This window comes from Rhinolophus sinicus, chromosome 14, assembly GCF_057876585.1.
Source record: "Rhinolophus sinicus isolate RSI-liver-muscle chromosome 14, RSI-T2T, whole genome shotgun sequence".
In the NCBI taxonomy this organism is placed as follows: domain Eukaryota; kingdom Metazoa; phylum Chordata; class Mammalia; order Chiroptera; family Rhinolophidae; genus Rhinolophus; species Rhinolophus sinicus.
In genome coordinates, this window is record NC_142514.1 from 131,498,317 (window position 1) to 131,519,926 (window position 21,610).

Here is a 21,610-nt window from a genome sequence, read left to right on the forward strand (position 1 = left end):
AATATTTATACTGTTACTAAATGTTAAATGCTGTCAGAAATGGACAGGTGTGAAATTTCATTAGGAAGCTTGCTGTAGGTGAGAGGGGTGAGAAGAACAGACGTTAGGGAAAGAATGAAAAAGGAAATAGAAGTTCTTGCTAAATTGTCCTCGTTTCTTCTTTTTTTCTTCATTATTTTATTTGTCTTCTTTGTAACAAAGTTATTTTGTCCTTTTTACCCCCCTTTTAAGACAACTAAATAGATTTAAGTTTTAGATTATAGATGTTGTTTTTTGATGTTTTTAACAACTTGATCGAAGTATAATTGACATGCAATGAACTGCACATATTTAAAGTGTGTAATTTGATAGATTCTGACATATGTTAACACCAGGAACTTCATCACCACAATGAAGATAATGTATCTATTATCTCCTAAGGTTTCCTTGTGCTCTTTGTAAACCTTCCCGTCTCTCACTGTGTCCATCCCCCCGTCAACAACTGATATGCTTTCTGTTGCTACAGATTTGTTTACATTTTCTAGAACTTTACATCAATGGAATCATATGGTATTTGCTCTTTTTTGTCTGGCTTATTTCACTCAGCTTGATTATTTTGGGATCCATCCACACTTTTGCTGATATCAATAGTTCATTCTTTTTTATTGCTAAGTATTTCATTATATACATACATTTTAACACAATTTGTCTACTTATTCATTGGTTGAGGGACATTTGCTTTTTCCCCTATTTTTGTTTATTTTCCGTTTTGCTATTACAAATAAAACTCTAACTGAATTGGTGTGTAATCATGGAATGAACATATGCTTCCATTTCTTTTGGGTAAATGTCTAGGAGTGGAATTGCTGGGTCATGCTGTACGTATATGTTTAACTTTTTAAGGAACTGCCAAACTTTTCCAAAGTGGTTGTACTATTTTGCATTCCCAAAGTGATTGTTCTATTCTACATTTGCACCGTTTTCTCTCACTGGCTGGACATTTTCCTGCATTCAGCTGGTAGTCAGAACATACCTATTTCCTCTAAGAAGATAATCATCTCCACTATGAGAATCGCTCCCAAATTGGTGCCTGTAGTTATCAGCTTCCCTTGACTCCAGCTCTGTAGTTCTTACTGATAATTAGCTAATCATCTGGTGTATTAGTACTTTTATTAGACGATGCAGATGGGACACTGGATCAAGGTATCCTAACTCAGTCCCCCTGAATCGCTTTCCCTTGGGAGAGCCCAGGGCTGAATTGCTTGCTGAAATGATCTAACCCTACCATGAATAAAACCTGTCTTTAATTCTCTTCAGTTCCTCTGAGACAGAATGGAATTGTCCCAAAGACTTCACCAAATACTTTACCAAAGACCTCAAGGGCAATGAACACAGAGAATAAAAAGAGGGGTTTCCAATCCCCAACATAGCTGGCATGCTCACAGAGGCTATAGTTCCTGTCCAAGGAAAAAGGACTGGTACCATATGACAAACACCCTGCCTACACTTGTGATTAGGCCTTTCCTAATTCTGAGTCAGACCTTGGTGGGCATTCAGACTGTGCCATTGTTAGCTGAGTGACCTCTAGCAAGATACTTTCCCTGAGGCTACTTGTGTGGGGACTGGAGCCACCTCAACGAATGTTTTGAAGATTAAATACGATATCCATTTAAGTGTTTGACTCATATTAAAAGCTTGATAAATGTTAACTTTGCTGAGCATTTTAACAACATAAAACAGAGTATCCATAACATGAATCTCAAATATTTACACATACCTGGACTCCAACAATCTTTTGACCCCTATCATTTCCTAGATGCTCTCATCTTTTTTCTGGTTCTTACCTCTCTCCTAGCATACCACCTTTTCTACACACAGCTTAAATCCCATGGAAATTCATTATAATCATTCCCACTGCATACAAGGTCGGAATTGCTGAATATCACTAAGGTCAGCTTCAAAGTATTCCCCTTGGGAAACTATGCACCGATGCCAGCACCTAGTCCACTCTTCAAAGCATTTTTGGAACTCTTTTTCTGGAATGGCCATCAGAGCTGTCATAGTATTACCCTTGATGTCCTGAATGTCATCAAAATGTCTTCCTTTCAATATTTCCTTTATCTTTGGGTAAAGAAAGAAGTCATTGGGGGCCAGATCAGGTGAGTACGGAGGGTGTTCCAATACAGTCATTTGTTTACTGGCTAAAAACTACCTCACAGACAGTGCCATGTGAGCTGGTACGTTGTCGTGATGCAAGAACCATGAATTGTTGGCAAACAGTTCAAGTTGTCTAATTTTTTCATGCAACCTCTTCAGCACTTACAAAGAGTAAATTTGGTTAACTGTTTGTCCAGTTGGAACAAAATCATAATTAATAATCCCTCTGATATCAACAAAAAGTTAGCAACATCATTGCAACCAGTTTGTGAACTTAATTTTCAGAACTCATAGACTCTCAGTTTTCTTGTCTTTTTTTCCCTTTGTTCATTGCTTTCACAGAATTTACAGTTCTGTAAGGAAACTATATATTTGATAACTGTAAATGTCAACATGCTCAAAAAAGCTCTTTGTGCTTTTTCACTATTTCAGCCAGTAATTGTGGTTTTAAATACTATTTATATTCTGCTATCTTCTTTGAAATACTAGACTTGTATATCCAGCATCTTACTTGATGTCTCCACTCAGATGTCTAAAATATATCTCCAAGTTAACATACTCCGAACCTCACTTTATTTTTCCTGAAAAACCTGCTCTATTTACAACCTTCATTTCAGACAGTGCCAAGCTCATCTTTCTAGTTTCTCATGCCAACAGCTTAGAAGCCATCCTTGCCTCCTTCTCTCTAGCTTCAAAATATGTCCAGAACCTGACCACTGTTTTTTTATTTTTTATTTCTATGTTCATTCATTTTGTCCAAGCTACCATTACCTCTAAACTTGATAATTGCAATCGTTTCTTAACTGTTCTCTCTGCTTCCAGTCTTGATGCCCTATACTCAAAATTTTCAAGATAGCAGCGAGAATGATCTTATTAAAACATTCATCAAATCATGTTACTACTTTGAAATTGCTTTCCACCTCATTCATAGCAAAAGCTGAAGTGCCCACAACAGCTTATGAGGTCTGTAAGATTTGCTTCCCATAGTCCCCCTTCACTCACCTCTCTACCCCTCTGACCTTATTTTGTGCCATCTTTCTGCTCACTCTGCTTCAGCCACACTGACCTCCCTATTGTCACCAGTCAAGCCAGCCATAGTCCCTTCTTAAAGCCTTCAGGTTGATGCAAAAGTAATTGTGGTTTTTGCAACTGTTTTTAACCTTTTAAACCGCAATTGCTTTTGCACAAACCTAATAGACTATTCTTTTCCCAGATAGACTTCTGGCTTACTCTCATTTCCTTAAGATCTTTACTCAAAAATTACTTTTTCAATGAGATTTACCTTAATCAACCTTTCGAACAATTTAAACACTTCCAACATATTTCATTCCATTTATCTGTTTTATTTTTTTCTTTAGCATGTATCAATATTTAACGGATTATATATGTTGCTGTTTATATTTCTTCTTATCTCTTCTCTATACTAAAATGTAAGTTCCACAAGTTGGGGATTGTTTTCTGTTTAGTTCATTATTTTATCTCCATTGCTTAGAAAACATGACTGGTTCATTGTAACACTCAAATAAGTGTTGAACAAATGAATGAATGGGGTATGTTTTCCCCATCACATTGCTTATCAAACATATGTACTCCTGTCTTTTCCAGGGCCATCACAACTTCAACATATCTAAAAGTTAACACACCATCACCACTTTCATTTTTTCCATGGATATGGACATACCCACGGCACAGATTAGACTCCCTAGAACACACTAAAGTAGAAAACATCAAATTATTTACAATACTTCCTTTTTTATTTTTTGAATCTCTGCTTTAGAAGAGTTTACAAAGAAAATTTAGAACCCTCACATGGAAACTACTGACCATGAGAAAGAATCAGCAGCTATAACAAATGATAGAATGAAATCTCTAGCAAATTCATTAGTGAAAAGTTTCAGAAGGAGAATATAAAATAAGAATACTTAAAATTATGAGACAAAGATGGACATAGAAAGTAAAATGAAAGAAGAGGGCATTTTACATCTAATTCTTCCTTTGTCTTAGAGGCGTCTCCAAGTCCCCTCAGCCTATACAGCACCTGTCATATATTACAGATTCAACCCCCTCAGCTATTCCTACTTTCATTCATGCATTTTGTAAATCCTTTTGAAGCACTTATTATGCACCAGGTACTTTGTTAGGTATGTGGGATTCAATGGTGAAAAGAAAAGCGTGGTTCTTGCTTTCATGGAGTATCCCTCAAGAAAAGCAAGGGAAATACATGTATTACATAGATAATTGTCAGTGTGATAAACATTGTGAAAAGTAAAGTATTGTGCAAAGGGAGTGAGTCAGGGAGCCAAATCTAGTCTATGGTATGAAGAAAGACTGTTTCTTATACTGCTCCTGGCTTTTTTTTCCTAACACTATCACCCTAATTAAGACCCCATTACGTCTACTACCTCCTACTATCATTCTCTCTCATCTCCAACTCTGATCACATTTGTCATGACTATGTATTAACTATGGCTGTAGTCTTTTCATCCTGATTTTCAACTACTCCTCAAACACACACCATGTTTTCCAACATTTTTACTTTTACTCATGTTGTTTCCCTGGCTTCATAAATGTACTTTTTGTTTTGACCTGTTTTCTAAGGCCCAACTCAAATTTCCTCTCTTACAGAACGTCTGTCTTCTCCATGCCAACCATGGGCTAATGAATGTTATCTGAACTCATGGCACTCGCTCCTTCTTCATTTCATGTGTTTTTACTGCATCATAAGCCATTACATGATATTTGTTGTACTTTTGCACTATGTCTTAAAGATAGGGACATTGAAGACCAGACAAGTTTTGAAAATTGAGAAATGCATGAGGGGCAAATCAGGATTCAAATCCTAATTCTTCTAGGAAAATGTTCTTGAATAAGTTACTTAATTTCTTAGAAATGTAGTTTCCTAATCTGTAAAAAGAAGATAATATTCGACTCAGAGATTTCCTCAGATGTTTAAATGAAATGGGAATATTTCCTAAAGTGTGGTATACTTAAAATGGTATGTAGCAAACATTAAAAAAAAAAAAAAAAGTATACCTTAATTTTAATTTAAATTAGAAAAAGTTTGTAAATAGAATATAAACCGTCACTTCTATTTTCAATTGTAGTTTTAAAATTATTTCTGGTTTTTATTTTACTTTTTAATTGTATTAGCATTATTCTATTTTCATTGTATTTCAATGTAATAACATTCTACGCATATCTTCATCTATTTCATTGTAGGTTATTATTTATGGAGAATGAGCCTTATTTTTGTTTATTCTAGTGATAAGTTCTCTTTTAAAGTCAATTTATTTAAAAAGTGAGTCAAATTAAATTAAAAATAACCTAAGTAAACAACAAAGAAGCATTATGTGAATTGACAAAAATGGATGAGGTTAGATAGATGCTGAGATAAGGCATGTTAGTGGGCAAAATACTTTATGTATCTTAAAAGCAAAATACTTTCATTTCTAATGCTTAAAGTAAAGTAGCTGATATGGAGGTGGCACCACACAAATCATTCTCCTCTTCCTTTTTCTTTATTCAGCCATGAAGGATGTTAATGCTATTACACACTTTTATAACTGTATATATTCTTTAAGCTGGAGAGAATTTGCAATTAATATCAGAAATATTTTCAGTAACACTATCTGCAATTGACATTTGCATTGAGGATTTCAACAGCTGTTGTTTCTGTTTTACGTATGTGGTGGGATGGAAAAGGAATAGTTTGTATGTTTTCAATAGCAGGTCTCATTTTTAAGGAAATGAAAGAGGGAGTTTATTTATGAATATGGTTTTATTTATTAAATGTTGTAAAAGATCACCTGTATCAATGGAAGGGGAGAAATTACAAAGTGAAAACACTGACAGTGGATAGGCCACTAATCCACAAGTCTCACTGATTTACCTTTTGAAATGTTTTTCAAAGCACTTTGAACCCTTCTTACAGTGACTTTGATTTATCTCTTTTATTATGCAGAAGAGTATAAGGCAAAAATACAAATAGAGGGTAATAATAGATGCTTAATATGTGTCTGTATAGTGCCTCCCTTTCTTCTTTCAGGAGGAAGAAGCAGTTTAATTCAAGTGATAAGCTCATTCATTTATTCATTCATTCAGAAAATAACTATTAAATTACTCAAATATTTTTATTGAGTGCCTACCATGTGCAAAAAACTATATAGGTTTCTGAGGATACAAAAATAAATAAGGCATGCAAATTTTCTTGAATTGTTCACAGTCATTTAAAGGGAAGCATTTAAGTTCAAAATCATCACAAATAAATGTAATAAAAACTAAACCTGAGATGTACAAAATACAGTAGGAAACATTAGTTTTAGTGCACTAGGACAAACTGGCTCTGTCTGAAGGGATTAGGAAAGGTGTCATAGAGAATCACTGAGCCAAATGTCAAAAAACATGTAAGGATGTCTCACATGTAGAATGACAAGGAGCAGGAAGTGAGGTGGAAAGGTAGGGCTACAGGCAGAGGAGATGGCATGTGCAGATACAAGCACACAGAGTGTGTCAGAGAGAGAGAAAATACTTTTGTGGAGACGCAAAAGATGATATGGCAAGACTACAACTTCATCAGAAATGGTCATTGGACTTAAAAGATCATTGTTTTACAGATCAATTCTAGGGACATAATGTCATGGACTAATGGATTGAGTTTGAGGGGAATGTAGAGATTATATAACACAACACCCAGAAGTAAGACAATTTGTAAAAACAAAATTAAAACTAAGGGTACTGACTCTCAAATTAGCACCCCACCTCCATGGATGGAAATAATTCTGTTGTTGAGCTAGCTAGAATATTGGATTATCTAACTCGATTATAATTGATAGGAAAATTCCCATGTCAAAGGGTTCAGGTTAGATGAGTTGTGTTTAAATGTCTGCATTTGGGGCATGTTTCAGCAAGACATGAAAATTTGAAGAAGTTGAATTGAATTCTCTGTTACAAAATTACTTAACTACCCATCCTTTTGCATTGTGTAGCTATTTCAGGAAAACTACCATGTTTCCCTGAAAATAAGACCTAGCCAGACCATCAGCTCTAATGTGTATTTTGGCGCAAAAATTAGTATAAGACCCAGTCTTATGTTATATAAGACCAAGTATTATATTACATTATATTATATTATATATATTATATTATACCCGGTCTTATATTATATTGTATAAGACCTGGTCTTATTTTAATATATTAATTTTTGCTCCAAAAGATGCATTGGACCTGATGGTCCCACTAGGTCTTATTTTTAAGGAAATACGGTATCTATGATCTTATTTATTGCATTTTTTTTTTTTTTTTTTAATTCACAAGTCAAAGTTCTTGAATGTTCCATTAGATACCCATTCTTTCTTGGCTTCTGGCTTGGTGTTCTTCTGCTATGCTTCTATATACACTCAGCTCTACATTCCTTTTGATAGCCATTGCCATATCAATCTATATCCTTAGTTGTAGCAAACTTTAATTGTAATCATGTGGGCAAGACACAACATGTAGATTCAGAACTACTAAAAGTTCAGGAACCATTTGAGTTTTCCCATTTGTGACATCTCTGTAAAAGGAAGAGTGGCTCTAAGAAGATTCTCAAAAACTTAAAAAAAATAAAATAAAACTATTCAGAAAGCTTAATAAAATATTAATTTGCCTCATACAAAATACATTTGTGAAACTATAAGTTTCACTTATATTTATAAAAGATATTTACAGGTGTTTGGAAACTTATTTGTTGTCTCCACTAATGGAATAAAAAAGAGGAAAGGACTCAGAAGAGAAGATATACTTCCTAACAATGAAGATAGTTAAATATAGACATAAAGAGAGCTTTAAAAAGCATGTTCTGCTTCTGCGTAATGGTAAGCACACATTTTCTGTCTAGACTGTTGTGTTTTTTGGTCTTCCCTGAAGATTAAAGGATTAATAAAAATAAAACCAATATTTTTATTGCATCCCCACTGTGTGCCAGGTGTAGGCCTAAATAGTTTACATGTATTATCTCATTTGATCTTTGTAATCAATACAATGGTTTCCATTATTACCCCATTTTATATACTTGGCATTACTTATCCAAGATCACAAATGTGGGGGTCTAACTTACTGCTAACTTTAGGTAATTAATAATTGTATGACAGTGACTTTTGAATAACATTTTAATTAGGTGACTTTCCAGAATTTCTTGCATAAAACTTTTCACAATAAATCTTATACATACTATTGTCAGACATGCTTATCAAACATGGAAACCTCATGAGTAACCCAATTAAATTCTCATTTGTTTGGGGGTTAATTTAGTGGCAAGCCAGTTTGACTTGTTGGAGTTTGTATGAAATGATGGCCTGACCTGACTGTGGTATCTCAGCAGTCTGTGAGACTCAATGAAGGCCCTTGAGATGAGAATGTAGGATTGCAATGCTCATACAGGGCAAGACAGTTGACCTTAGGATTACCCAAAGAAGAGAAATAAAACTGAAATCTCTGCATAAAACTGGAAAGTTCAATGGGTTCTTATTTACTGAAAAAGCTTCTAAAAAATGTCATTCATTAGACCAGGGAAACGATAAGAAAGCATGTGTCTACTGTAAGTAGAAGAGGAAAATAAAAAAATAAATTTAACATGTTTGTGTGGAGAGAATAACACTCATCCAAATATTAAACATATAATGACTTCTGGATTAGTGAAATCTCTTGGAAACTAGCAGAAGGATGTGCAAAATTAGTCTGTCCCAACAGTTGCACAACTACAAGTCCCTAGAACTCCCACAGGAAGTAAAATCTTACTAAAGAATATTTTAGAATAAAAATGTACAATTGCATACAGAAACTACCCATCATGAGTGGAATCAGCAAGATTAGACTTCCAAGAAAAATAGTTAATAAGATTATCAGATAAAGACTATAAATTAAATTAAAAATATGATAAAGGAATAAAAATCACAGCAAAAGAACAGAACACCAGATAAAAGACTGGGTGGATTTAAAAAAGAAATATATAGAATCTCCAAAATTAAAAAAAAAAAAAGTAACGATTTATTAAAAATAAGAACTCTGCAGATAGGTAAAACAATAGATTAAAACTTAAAAATAGTAAATAGATATGAGGATATAACCATGAAAGCAATACAGACATAGACGAAGAATAATAGGAGATATATGAAGAAATAGGATGGGTCACATTAAATAGTGCAGGGAAAACATAACAGGATTTTAGAAGGAGACAACGAAGAGAATGAAAGAGAGGAATATTAGAAGAGATAATATTTTGAGATTTTTTAAAATACTTAATCAGATCAAAAAATAACAAGTTCCAAGCAGAATTTTAGAGAAAAAAATATTTTTGTGAAAGTGCAGTTCACCAAAGACAAAGAAAAACAAATCTTTAAACAAACCTTAGAGAAGAGACATTCCTTACACTGTAGCAATTCTATTGACAGCTGACATCTTATCATAAAATTAGATACCAGAAGACAGTATGAGATAGTATCTTCAAAGTGCTGAGGGAAAAATCATTGTCAATCTGCGAATCTCTCTCTCTCTCTCTCTCTCTCTCTCTCTCTCTCTCTCTCTCTCTCTCTCTCTCTCTCTCTATATATATATATATATATATATATATATATATATATATATATATTCAAAGTCCACATTCAAATTCTGAGGTAAATGTGGACAGCTCAGGAAAAATGCAAAAAGTTTGAGCATGTTTGACCACAGATTTTTTGCAGAAGTAACTATTAAAATATGTATCTCGATAAGAAGGAAATTTAGGAAGGTTAGGATGCTAAAAATAATGATGGGGAAATAAATTGACAGCATGTGGGATTTATTTTGAGTAATCATTAATTGGAAAAAAATAAATAATGGTGAAAATAATAATGGCTGATTTGGTGAGGAGTGGAACTTCTACAAGATAAAACAGCTTGTGTGGGATATACACTACAGACATAGTACTAAAAATACTATCAAATAATGACATCGATTATTTGGCATCATATTGAAATGATCAATTGTACAACTTAATAAAAAATTAATTTGAAAAGTTAGATCAAGTTCAAAGGATGATTACTTATCAATATCTAATATCAATATTTAGATATCAATATTTATTATAAAGCATAGTACGCAAGATAATATGGTATTGTCACAGGTAAGTAACAATAGAACAATCACAAGAGCCCAGAACAATTATATGCATGCTCATATGATCTAGACATATGACTTAGTAGCATTGCAAGTCAGTAAGGAAAAGGACTAACATTCTTACATACCAGCAAAAAGAGAGAGCGAGAAGAAGGGAGGGAGGGAGGGAGGGAGGAAGGAAAAAACAACTGCCATACATATGGGGGAACAGTAGATTCCTATCTCGCACCATTTTTTCTTTTAATTTGAAAATGTATTTGTGAAAACATTTAAATTGTTTAGGAGAAAATATAAGATAATATATTTATAAACTTGGAATAGGGAAGAAATTAAGATACAAAAAATGTACCCAAATAAAAGAAAACATTGACAAATTTCAGTACATTTAAATTTTTATGAGAACTCTGTATGATCACATAAAATGAAGTTAAAAGACAAGTCAGAAATTAGGAGCAGATATTTTCAGCATATGTAATAATCACTGAATTAGCATCCAGAATACATAAAGTTTTCTTTTATAAATCAGTCAGAAAACTATAACCAAATTTTACAACGGGCAAAGGCTATAAATAGAAGGAAGTTCATATAGCCAGTAAACATTTGAAAAGATGCTAAGTCTCACCAGTAATCAAGAAAGTGCACATCAAAACTACAAGGAACTAAACGTTATGCATTATGTTTGGGAAAATGTAATAAGTATGATTATACTGTGTCATCTAGAATGTAGGTCTCCTATAAACTACTAATAATGTAAATTGGGGAGAAATTTATAATAAAAGTTCAGCTGGACACATCCTGTCAATCACATTTTGAAGTATCTACTCGAGATAAAGTGGTATGTGCTTAAAGAGAGAGGTACGAGAATGTTTACTGAACATTATTTTGAGATGAATTTGAGGTGGGGTGGGGTAGAGGGATTTTGACAATATTAGGAAGAGTTTATTTCTTTAAAATTAATCTGAACCAAAGATGGCAAAATATTAACATTTATTAAATCTGGGTGGTAGGTACATGGGTGAGTGTTACATAACTTTCTTACATCTCTGGGTGCCTAAGTATATCATGATTAAACATTTAAAGGAAATGACATGTGAAATATTCAAACATCAAAGAATTAGTTTTGATTTTGAAAACAGAAAAATAAAAGTATGTTTAGCCCGTTATAATAAGAACTAAAAGGACTTATATTTGTTGTGACTCAAACATTTTGTCACACTTGTCCATGACTGGTTGTCTCTTTGGGGCAGAAATATATCTTTCTGCAATTGGGTCAGTTTGTACACTTTAATTTTGATATATACACACAAAGTTATAATGACCATTTTTTCTATCATCTATACATAAAACATGCAGAGAGATTTAGCTACACCTTTATCTTTTATACACAGTCACACTAATTATTGCACTTTTCCAGATAACATTTACTACTGGGCTTTTATCATATAGCAACTGAAAAACAGTAATTTTCTTCCCGAGCTCCCATATAATTTTCACACATCTGTTATCATGCCATTCTCCATGAAATTTTATTTCTTTATGCATCTGTGTCCCCAACTACATAGGTCTCCTGGAGAGGAGGGATTGTATCTTATTCATTTTGGGGTTTCTAGTATTTGACATACAGTAAACAACCAGTACATATTTACAGAAAAGTATTGCTTACCTTTATTTTTTTAATTGCTTACCTTTTTAATCATACAAGTAGTAGCATTAATTTATTCTCATTGTGGAAGACTCAAACAAAATACAACTGTATGGAGCAAAATGTAACTGTTTTTTATCTTCCCTTTCCACTGCTCTCTACTGAGGTAACTTATATCACCTTCTTGGTATTCCTGTGAATTGAAGTTAAATATTATGTTTATATTCTTTTAGTAATAAATTCTATGTACCACAGAGTATATCCCATACCTGCTGTTTAATAATGGACTAATCAGATGTTAACCAAAGGGCTCTCAAATATGCATGTCAGATATGCAAACAAATCACACAAATATTTGAATGGTTATTAGTTTTGTACATTAACTTGTTTGTGTCTCAAATATGTATTTTCTTTGGTGTATATTAAACACCTAACCTAGATAGCTTTTCAATTTAGCAGATATTAGTTTCTCGGATTTAATGTCTAGTCTGTTTATATAATTATCTATGATTTATTTAGATGATTTTTAAGAGAAAATCATTCATGTGCTAGGCAGAAAATGTAGTTCTATAACACTTAATGGCTTGATTGAAACATCGCTTTTACCTTGAGAATTCAGAGGAGGCTCACACAGTGTGTGTTGAGGCATGAAACTCAAAGCTGCTTAAAAGGATTAATGTTGCATCTCAAACTCAGCTGTACTGTTAGGCTTCTGTCATATGAGAGGTATTAAAAATAAAATTACAAAGAGAAGGTCTGTCCAGGTACTGATGACATACACATGGAAAGCATCTGAAAAACTTGTTTTCCTGACACGGCATACCTGCAAAAGTTGTTGATCTCAATATGCAGAGCAATGGTTAGAGACTCAGGATTTATGATAGGCAGCAGCTGTCACCCTCCGTGTATCAGGCACACCTGCCCACAGACAAGACGGTTCTATAACTATGGCAATGACACCATTCCACTCACAGGACACCCAGCTTTCAAAAAACTTTTACAGCTGAAAATTCGTGAATATGCTTTTGACTCTATTAGTTTTTTAAGTCTATGGATTTCCCTTTGTCATAGACACATTCAACAAATATATTTTGAATATCTACATTGTGGTAAGAATTCGCATAATATAAGCATGGGTTCTGACTCCAAAAATCCAACTCCACACTGCTTTTCCTACCGCCAACCATCTCTTTAAGGACCAGCAGTTATTATCATTATTATTTTTTTACTTTAAATCTTAGCTGGCAGGTCCAATTTATTTTCTTGAGAACTCCATCCTGTAAAAGTTTATAAAGCCTGTGCGTCAGGTGTGTGAAGAAGGTCATTAAAGTTTGAATATAAAAGCAAAACAAACCAACAAAGGATCAAACGTCAAAGATCTCTCCAAGCCCCAGTTTTAGGGACCTAGGAAATCTTCACTCATGAAGAAAGTGCAAAAATTATTTTATGATCTGGCAGCTCCATCAGAGTAAAAATTAAAAATTCTTTGATTCCCCCTCCCTTTAATATCAGTGTTTTGAAAACTCAACATTTTTTCTCACCTCTATATTATCTTATTCCATCTTAAAATGTTGAAAACAGATTTTTTTCACTCATTAATTTAGGAAGAATTGCTCCCCTTCTCCTTTTCATCTACTGTATTCTGTTAACTGAATAGTCTTTCAACTACAGCATGGCTTTAGACAAACTTTTATGTAGAAATAATGAATACCGTTAGCACCGCGGTGATGTGAGGGTAAGTTGTGTTCCTGCTGAGTATGTCTTTGCAAACTAAGTAGGAGTTATCATTTGTTTATTTGTTGGATTTCTGTGGTACTTTTCATCCAAAATGCACAGGGTGTAATGTGGAGAATTTGCATAGGCAGTGTCTAAGAGTGTCTAAAGGAAATGAAAGGAAAGGAGATTTCGTAGGAAGTGAGAGCATAGAGCAGCAGAAACAGTTAATGGTAGCACCAAATCCTAGGGGACAGGTAGGATCTGGGCTGCCCCAAGGGTGCCTGCCACTGGTGGCTTTTCAAAACACTGAGCCATTTTACCAGAGCCTGTGCCCTGATGAGCTCTAGACAGTTCTGTTCAATATTCACGTGGAGACCCATTCACAGAATTATAGACTCCTAGAGAAGGAAGGGGCCTTAAAAATCATCTGCCAATTCTCTTCATTTACAGATGAGACCAATCAAACTCAGAACAAGGAAGTGAGAAGCAGAGCCAGGCTTAGAACCTAGATCGTTCTTTCATTTAACAAACATCCATCGCAGGCATTGTGCTACATACTGTTCTAGGCACCAGGGTTACCTGAGTGAATAACAGCGACGTGAATTCTGACTACCGTTGTCCCAGACTGCTGCGCTCTACCTCCAATTGCCTAAGATATCCAATATACCATATAAAACAGCATTCTGTTGACTGAAGACCCAACCCTCTTTAGCGGTAAAACTCAAGAGACTTACAGTGAGAGAAGGAAGTTATTTTCCAAATATGTGTAAGTCTTTGGTCCATAGATACTCATAGCACACGTTTGTCAGATCAGCTGGAAAACGTTTAGTGAATCAAGTCTTGTTTGTATGTTACTGGAAGGAAGTTTTTCCAGTTAATGTTTTTGTTTTGTTTTGTTTTGTTTTGTTTTGTTTTGTTTTCCCTCTGGTATGCTGGGTAAAGGCTTAAATGCTATCTATCACTGGATGAAACATCCCTTAAAATTGTCTTCACTTTTAAAATGCCTCACAGTCTAAACCCTAACAAGATAATTGAAACTGAAATCACCTAGTGGTAGAATCAGATGTGAAAATTCTTCAAAGAAGCATGGTTTAAGAGGTGCCATAAATCATAAATTTACCTTCCCCAAAGTAATATTACAATTCATCATTAACATTGGCTATCACTGCAAGAAAACTCAGGTTTTGTGTTTTTTTGTGTGTGTTTTTTAAGTAGTAGATAGCTCTATTTTAGTTTAAAGGTAGATTTAAGGTCCTCCCCATCCTTAATCCTTATGCCAAAAACCTGTGTTCATACACTAGACCCCAGATGCTTTAGAGGTAGAACCAATGAGTTTGAAAACTAAGGAACTTAGTTCAGGTATTTGGGAATACACTTCATCCTGCTCGCTTTGTCCTTTGTCCCGGGCCAGTCTCCAAAAAAAGAAAACGTTGCTCTTGCAAGCTATGGGTGAGGCTGCCTAATTAGCAGAGATAAGACTTTTCTTGGACCGTAAGTAGTTGAGGAGGGGGCAGGGGAAGGACACTTCTGTTTCCAGCCACCCCAACAGCCAGATATTCTCGGAGGATCAGAGCAGAATTCAAGCTCCAGGGACACCTGTTTGTGCCCCCAGGGCTAGGTTCCTTCCTGGTTGCCCTGCCTCTCCCCCGTGCCTGGAAGCTCTTGTATTGGCTGATTCACCTGCGAGGCTGTATGTAGGTCTGTCTATAAGCTGCCACCGCCGCCAGCACGTACTGTCAAGACACAGGGAAGCCGAGCGAGGAGTGCAACTGCCTAGCCTAGAGCCAGAGGTGAGCTGCCACCCCGACGACTTGGCTGCAGCTTCCCTTCCTCCTGACACACATGGAGTTTGGTGGTGATGGTGCCGACGAACTGCAGGCAGATACTTAGCTGACTGGTTGTGTGTGTGTGTGCTGGCTAGGAAGGCAGCGCCTGCCTCGCCCGGACCTCCTGCTGGCAGGATGTAAATATACCTGCAGACTGGCCAAACAGGACTGCCTTTCCCCCCCAACCCCCTCTCTCCTCCCACCCTCTCCCTCAGCTAACCAGCATGAGAGGAACCGAGAAAGCAACAGCCTGGGAGTGACAGCTCCAGCCTGATTCTGTTTGTCTCTGAGCCGTGGTGGGAAGTTGTTTGTGCAGCAGCTTCGTTGTGAATTCCTTCAATTGGCATCGCTATGTTTGCCTCTATCTGGTATGCCAAGAAGCTGGGTCGCAGGTTCGTGCACAATGCCAGGAAGGCGAAATCAGAAAAGGTAGGGAATAAGTGGGGATGAAGATTCCCTTTCCGATTTGCCACTGCCTGCTCTGAACTGCTAGTCTGAGCACAGACGCAGCCTTTATTAGCTTGGGATGAGAGCGTGCCTCTCACTGGGGATGAGGTCCATTCCCCGGAAAGAAGGGGTAACTCTTGGAGCCTAGCTACCTGGGAGGGGAGGATTTGGGGTTAAACAGGATCATTGCTGCTCAAAATATTTGGTGGAATCATCCATTGAGAGAGTGTCTGGACAGAGACTTAACAATCCTTTAAATGACATGGGGTGAAAGCAATAGAGCAGCTGAAATTTTTGCTTCTTCGGAGAGCTCTGTAGTAAACTTGTTGCTATACTGCATTATTTTCATGACTATGATCTTTGGTTCTGAAGGAGGCATTATAAATCCCTGAGCCTCTCTTCAGTACTTGCGTCTTAGTGTGTGTCCTAGGAACACATATTCTGGACTCTCAGTAACATTGACCAGACTCCACAGGGGTGCTTCATTTTTTTTTTCCTCCAAATCAACAACGCCATCATTTAAAAAGTGTTTACAATGCGCAAGAATTATATTTGTAATCAGATAGTCATAGCCATTTAGAGAATGGCTTTGTATTTCTTTTATTCAGTCTGACTAGTTGTTTCCAGAGAACCTCTCTGTAGATTTACCTAATTAGTTATCTTTCTCTAAGAAATTAAAATGGCCTGTAATTCCTAAGATTCATTACAAGCTTGTATCTCTAATTTGTCCTATGCTTTCAGAGCATTGACCAAACTGTTATATTTAGAAAAATCAGTATCCAATTTGATAGGTGTTGGGGAAATTTCCAAAGGTAACAAAATTTTGAGAAACGGAGATTTTCCATATTACTCTGAGGATGCAATCTTTACTCCAATCTCCTTTCTGCCTTCAATCTACTCCTAAGATTGACCCTGAGATGGCTACTCTGGCCTGTGGCTCCATCCTCCCTCTCAACTGCAAAGGTTCCTTCACTTTAACTTGCTGTTTGTTCCCTCAGAGTGGGAATGTTGATAAGAAGAACAAGAATCCAGTGAGAAACCAAGAGACGATTATGTGTAGAGTGAAAAGAGAAAACATCATTGGAGTTCTGACTTGAGGGTTGCAGCCTTTTCGAATGTGTAGATCTCAGGATTGTAGAACGATTACCAACTTGTTATTTAATGGCATTTTGGTGGGGGAAGAGGAGGCAAGAGTGAAGTAGAATTGATCCCTTTCCTAGTCTATATATCAGAGGTAGAAAGACTGCAAACCTAATTACCGTGTACTAGCACCATACATACGGAGCAGTTGGGTTTTGTTTCTTTGCTTCTCAAGGAATTTTTAAAGAAAGAAACTTGTAAGTAGGTCTTTTATTGGAGCAAATGTTTTGAAAAAAGTGTCTTCTTTCTATGAAAATTATAGGTTGCATGGATGAAAAGACTGTCAGGGACCACAAATAGCTCTGAAAGCCACTAGAAGATAATGCTTTATGCCACATTAGTATGCAAAGAAAAGTTGACTCTCCCAGTGACACTTAATTCAGGCTTGGGCCTAAGTGTGGAGAAAAGCAGCTCTATGGAATTCAGTATGTAGAACCTAAAAGGACGTTGATCTCTAACGAAGTAACATAGCCTTCTGCTTCTTGAGTGTGGGAAGAAGCTGGTAAGGGGCCTCTGATATCCCCCTTTCATTTCTGTGCTGGCTAATCCTTAGAACAGGTAAGAAGAAACCAAATGTGGGGGTAAGGGTTTTAAATTCTTTATTTAGCTTAGAGAGTAAAGACATCACATTAGAGCACTAAAGTGTTGCTGTCTGTGATAAAGACTAAGGAAAAATTATTAAACCTGATGCCCCTGCCTAGCCAGGGGAGCTAGGAGCAGTTTGTTTTGAATCCCCGCTCATCATACCTAACAAGACAATAGCATCTCAGTTTTTTTCTCATGGAGTTTGTATTCACAGAGTTCCTGGAATGAATTAAAAGGTGTGCTACCTTGAACAATGTTTGTTGAATGTAAATAGTTTATTTATTCTGTGTACCTAATTTTATCACATGCCTTATCTAAACCAACTCTTGTGAATTAATATTTTGCATAACAAGATCCTATTATTTTGTATAATAATATTTTCTATAACTGAGAAGACAGTTAGCAAATGATACTGTAAGCTAAATTATATATAAAGTATTAAAGTAACATCAGAGATCATATAACTGCCAATATGGGGGGGATATAAAGAGCTGCTGACTATATGTTGTTATGCTGTATTGTAAAATGGAGGAAGAATAACAAAATGAGATTAATATTGAGTTTTATTTTGAGAATGACTAGTACAGTTAAATGTAAGAGGGCTACTGATAGATTCAGGGCATGTTTTAGCTTTTGGGGTATAAACCTGTATAATAGACAGTGACTGTGATTTTATTTCAGTAACCTCTGTAAATTTTGGCTTCTTTTTGCAATAGGTAGCATAGTTTATTTCCTCTTGACTCTCATAAAATAACCTGTACCCACCATAGACCATCAGTCCTATTTTAACATTCAGGTATGGTGTGGGAACTATATTCCTCAAGGCTGGGGTTAATTGAAAAGCTAATTGGGAATGTGCAAGCCTAAATGCCATCCCCAAACATGTGCTATGCCTTATTCATGGTTGCCTGGTCTACTGTTTACTTCATCTAATGCCAATAGAATTAAATAGAAGCATGGGATGTAATAATAATCACGAAAATAATATTAACAATAGTCCCTATTCACACACATTATGCATCAGTTGCTTTATGCATAGTGTTTCATTTAATCTTCCAGCAATCCTATGAAGTAGAAATTGTTTTTCTTAAGTCCCAGAGAGAATTGTAGCTAGCTAGCCCAAGGTCACAGAATTAATAGTAAATATCAGTGCTGTAATTTGCATTTGAGTTTACCATTCTAAAAATGACTCCTTGAATCTCTAGCATTCTCTTCCATCCACCTGTCATTCACAGGTCTTGTCTGAATTAGGTTAACCATTTCTTCATCTTGTTCCCCTCTTCTGATATTAGAATTCCAAAGTCATGATGTTTACAGAATCAAAGTTACTGATCCTATAACTTAACCACCTTATTTTAGATGAGACTGTGCCTAAGCTATCGTGAATAGAGAGTTGTCTGTCTTATTAAGAAAGACTTTACACTCTTTGTCCTTTTTAGTTGGATGAGGGTAGCAAGCTATCATCTTGGCACCTACTATTTCATTTAAATAGCTAGTAATTTTCATATCATCATAACTTCAACATGGCATTTGTACTCATTGCTTCTCCTATAGAAACTGAAGATGCCTTTGATCAAAATGGACCTAAATGCTTGGCAATTATAGATACACTCTCTTTTTAGGGCGAGTCAAAGAAATTAGGTGATTCATGTTGTCATTTTGCTAAAAAAGAAAAGCAAACGACTCTTTGTTATCCTTTCATTAAAAAGGCAATTTGTGCATACCACCAAGCTTTGTGAACGAGATTATTTTAGATGTGATAATATGAATCAAGATTGCGTGGCTGGAATAGAATATCTTCACTCAAATAATTGTTCTTTCTTTTTGATCCTGTGTACTCAATTCAAAAGTTAGTGTCTTCCTATTATAACTTTTTGTTGCATTTCATCTTAAATGGCTTAATGTAGTCAATCCTGAGATTGTATTACTCTAAAAGGGCAGCTGAAGAAGCTTTAAGATAAATTGAAATGCAATTTCTGATGGCATAATAATATACAAGAGTATAAAAACCTTGAAGTTGTGAACCTTCTCTTCCCCATCAGCATTGTTTCTTTCATTTTTTTAAAGTTAATTTAATTGTTTATTTGTTTGTTTGTTTTTCTCAAGTATAGAGCATAAAGTATAGAGCATAAAGTATAGATGCATGATGCATTTAGAAAAGACTGGCATCAATATCTATCATCTAATAGACACAACTGTGGATGAACTTGGCAGTGATATGTAAACTACAAGTGATGTAACTGGACCCAAATATCCTAACATGAGGCCGTATTCACCTTAAAGAAATGTTTAAGAACCAACACATTGGTTCTACCTTCCTGCCATCTAAACCAAATACATTAATTCAACATAAACTAAAATAAATGATAATCTAGTAATGCATTTGCTGGCAGTATAGCCAATGAGACAGACTAATGTCCTGGGTAATCTTGGCATCACATAAAGAATATCTGTCTTCAGGTGAGGACTTAGAGGGAGGGAATTAAATTAGTCCTGTGCTTTGCTATCCAGCCTAAAGCCAATCATTTGGCTATTCTAGGTCTCAATTTTTCTCATTTGGCAAATGGAAGTAGCACCTATGCTTCAGTAGAACCCCAGCGTCCTCAGGATGTAGTCCAAATCCCTTATCATGGTCTACAAGGCCCATCAGGATGTGGCCTCTGCTTTCCTTGCTGCCATCACACCTTGCCCCTCTTCCATGGACACTCTAAATCCATTCTGAACTACGTTCAAATCCCTGAATGTTCCATGCTTTTTCTAGCTTCTAGGATTTTGCTTATCCTGTTGGGCTGACAAGCAAACCACAGGCTAGTCATACCCCTCACTAATTGCACTCCAACTTTAGAGGTGTAACATCACCATCACTAGGAGACTTTCCCTGTTCCTACAAGCCCTCCCCCACCCCCCCCCACACACACCAAAGAATGAATCTTCCATTAGCTCTCACAACAGTTTTACACGTTGAATCATCTTTTATTTTTCTGTATTCCTCATCAGAATGTTGATTCTCTGAAAGAAGGACTGTTCAATCCCGTTTATTAAGTTCTAGGGCCTAAGAGAATGCCTGGAACATGGTTGTTTCTCATACCCTATTTCATTGACTCTAGGTTGTCCTCAGTTGCAAGATGCACCATTACTTCATGTCTTACTAAGTAAAAAAAGATTGTCAATGGAACTATAACACATCATCAATTTCAAGACATATCTTGGTTTCAGAGATGTTAAAATGTAAAAAAAAAAAAGTATCTTTAGAATCAATGAAGTATGGCATTGCTGAAAAAATGAATAATGAATGAGTTTATTTTGAGGGTAAAATGAGTTAATATAAAGTATTTAAAGTTATACACTTGCTATTGAATAACTTTTATTTCTCTATAAATCAGGTTAGTTGGCATAGGGAAATATCATAGATAACCTTAAAATATATCATATATTTTATCTTGTGCTAATCAGAGTCAACTGGCCTTATAAGTCCTATTCTGGATTTAGAAAGGTAAATGAATAGAGGGAAAATGAAATTGAAGGTTATGGAAGAAATGAGTTAAAAAAAAGTAATCAAACTGGACCCATTTAGTTTGCAGAAGATAAAACTTAAGAAGTGGCCTCTCACTATATATTTATAGGTCTAAATAACAACAACAATGGTAGTTAACTTTCATTGAATTCTATGAGCTGAGAACTGTGCTAATGCAAGTTTCTAGTGAGATCATTAATATTTTTTATCAGTTTTTAGAGCAAAAGCACACCACCAGTAGGGAGCTGGGATTGGACACTACGTCTGACTCTAAAACTCTCTCAAGTTTTTAATCAGTAAATAATACCCTGTGTGTATGTGTCTGTGTACTCACATACATACATACAGAGTGCTGCATATTATTTAATACTATATACCTTATATCATACGGTACATATGATGTGTGTTTATAATGAGCTAGATAGCGAGTTTATTTTTCCCTATAAAAGATGCATTTAAAAGGTATGTTTGAAA

General features: G+C 35.5%; 1 protein-coding gene across 19 annotated transcripts in view; it reads left to right on the forward strand.

Annotated features, from left to right (window-relative positions):
- The window catches only part of DLG2 (discs large MAGUK scaffold protein 2), a 1,894,072-nt gene that overhangs the window by 1,009,963 nt on the left and 862,499 nt on the right, over positions 1-21,610 (forward strand). Inside the window, exon 1 of one of the 19 annotated variants that reach the window (XM_074335671.2) lies at positions 15,401-15,879. The exons of 17 other annotated variants lie outside the window; for them this stretch is intronic. In XM_074335671.2, coding sequence (XP_074191772.2) covers positions 15,802-15,879 — 78 coding nt within the window. In that variant the 5' untranslated portion in view covers positions 15,401-15,801. Of the gene's footprint in view, positions 1-15,400; positions 15,880-21,610 lie in introns of those variants that run through there. One more of the 19 variants, XM_074335674.2, reaches the window with a different exon arrangement.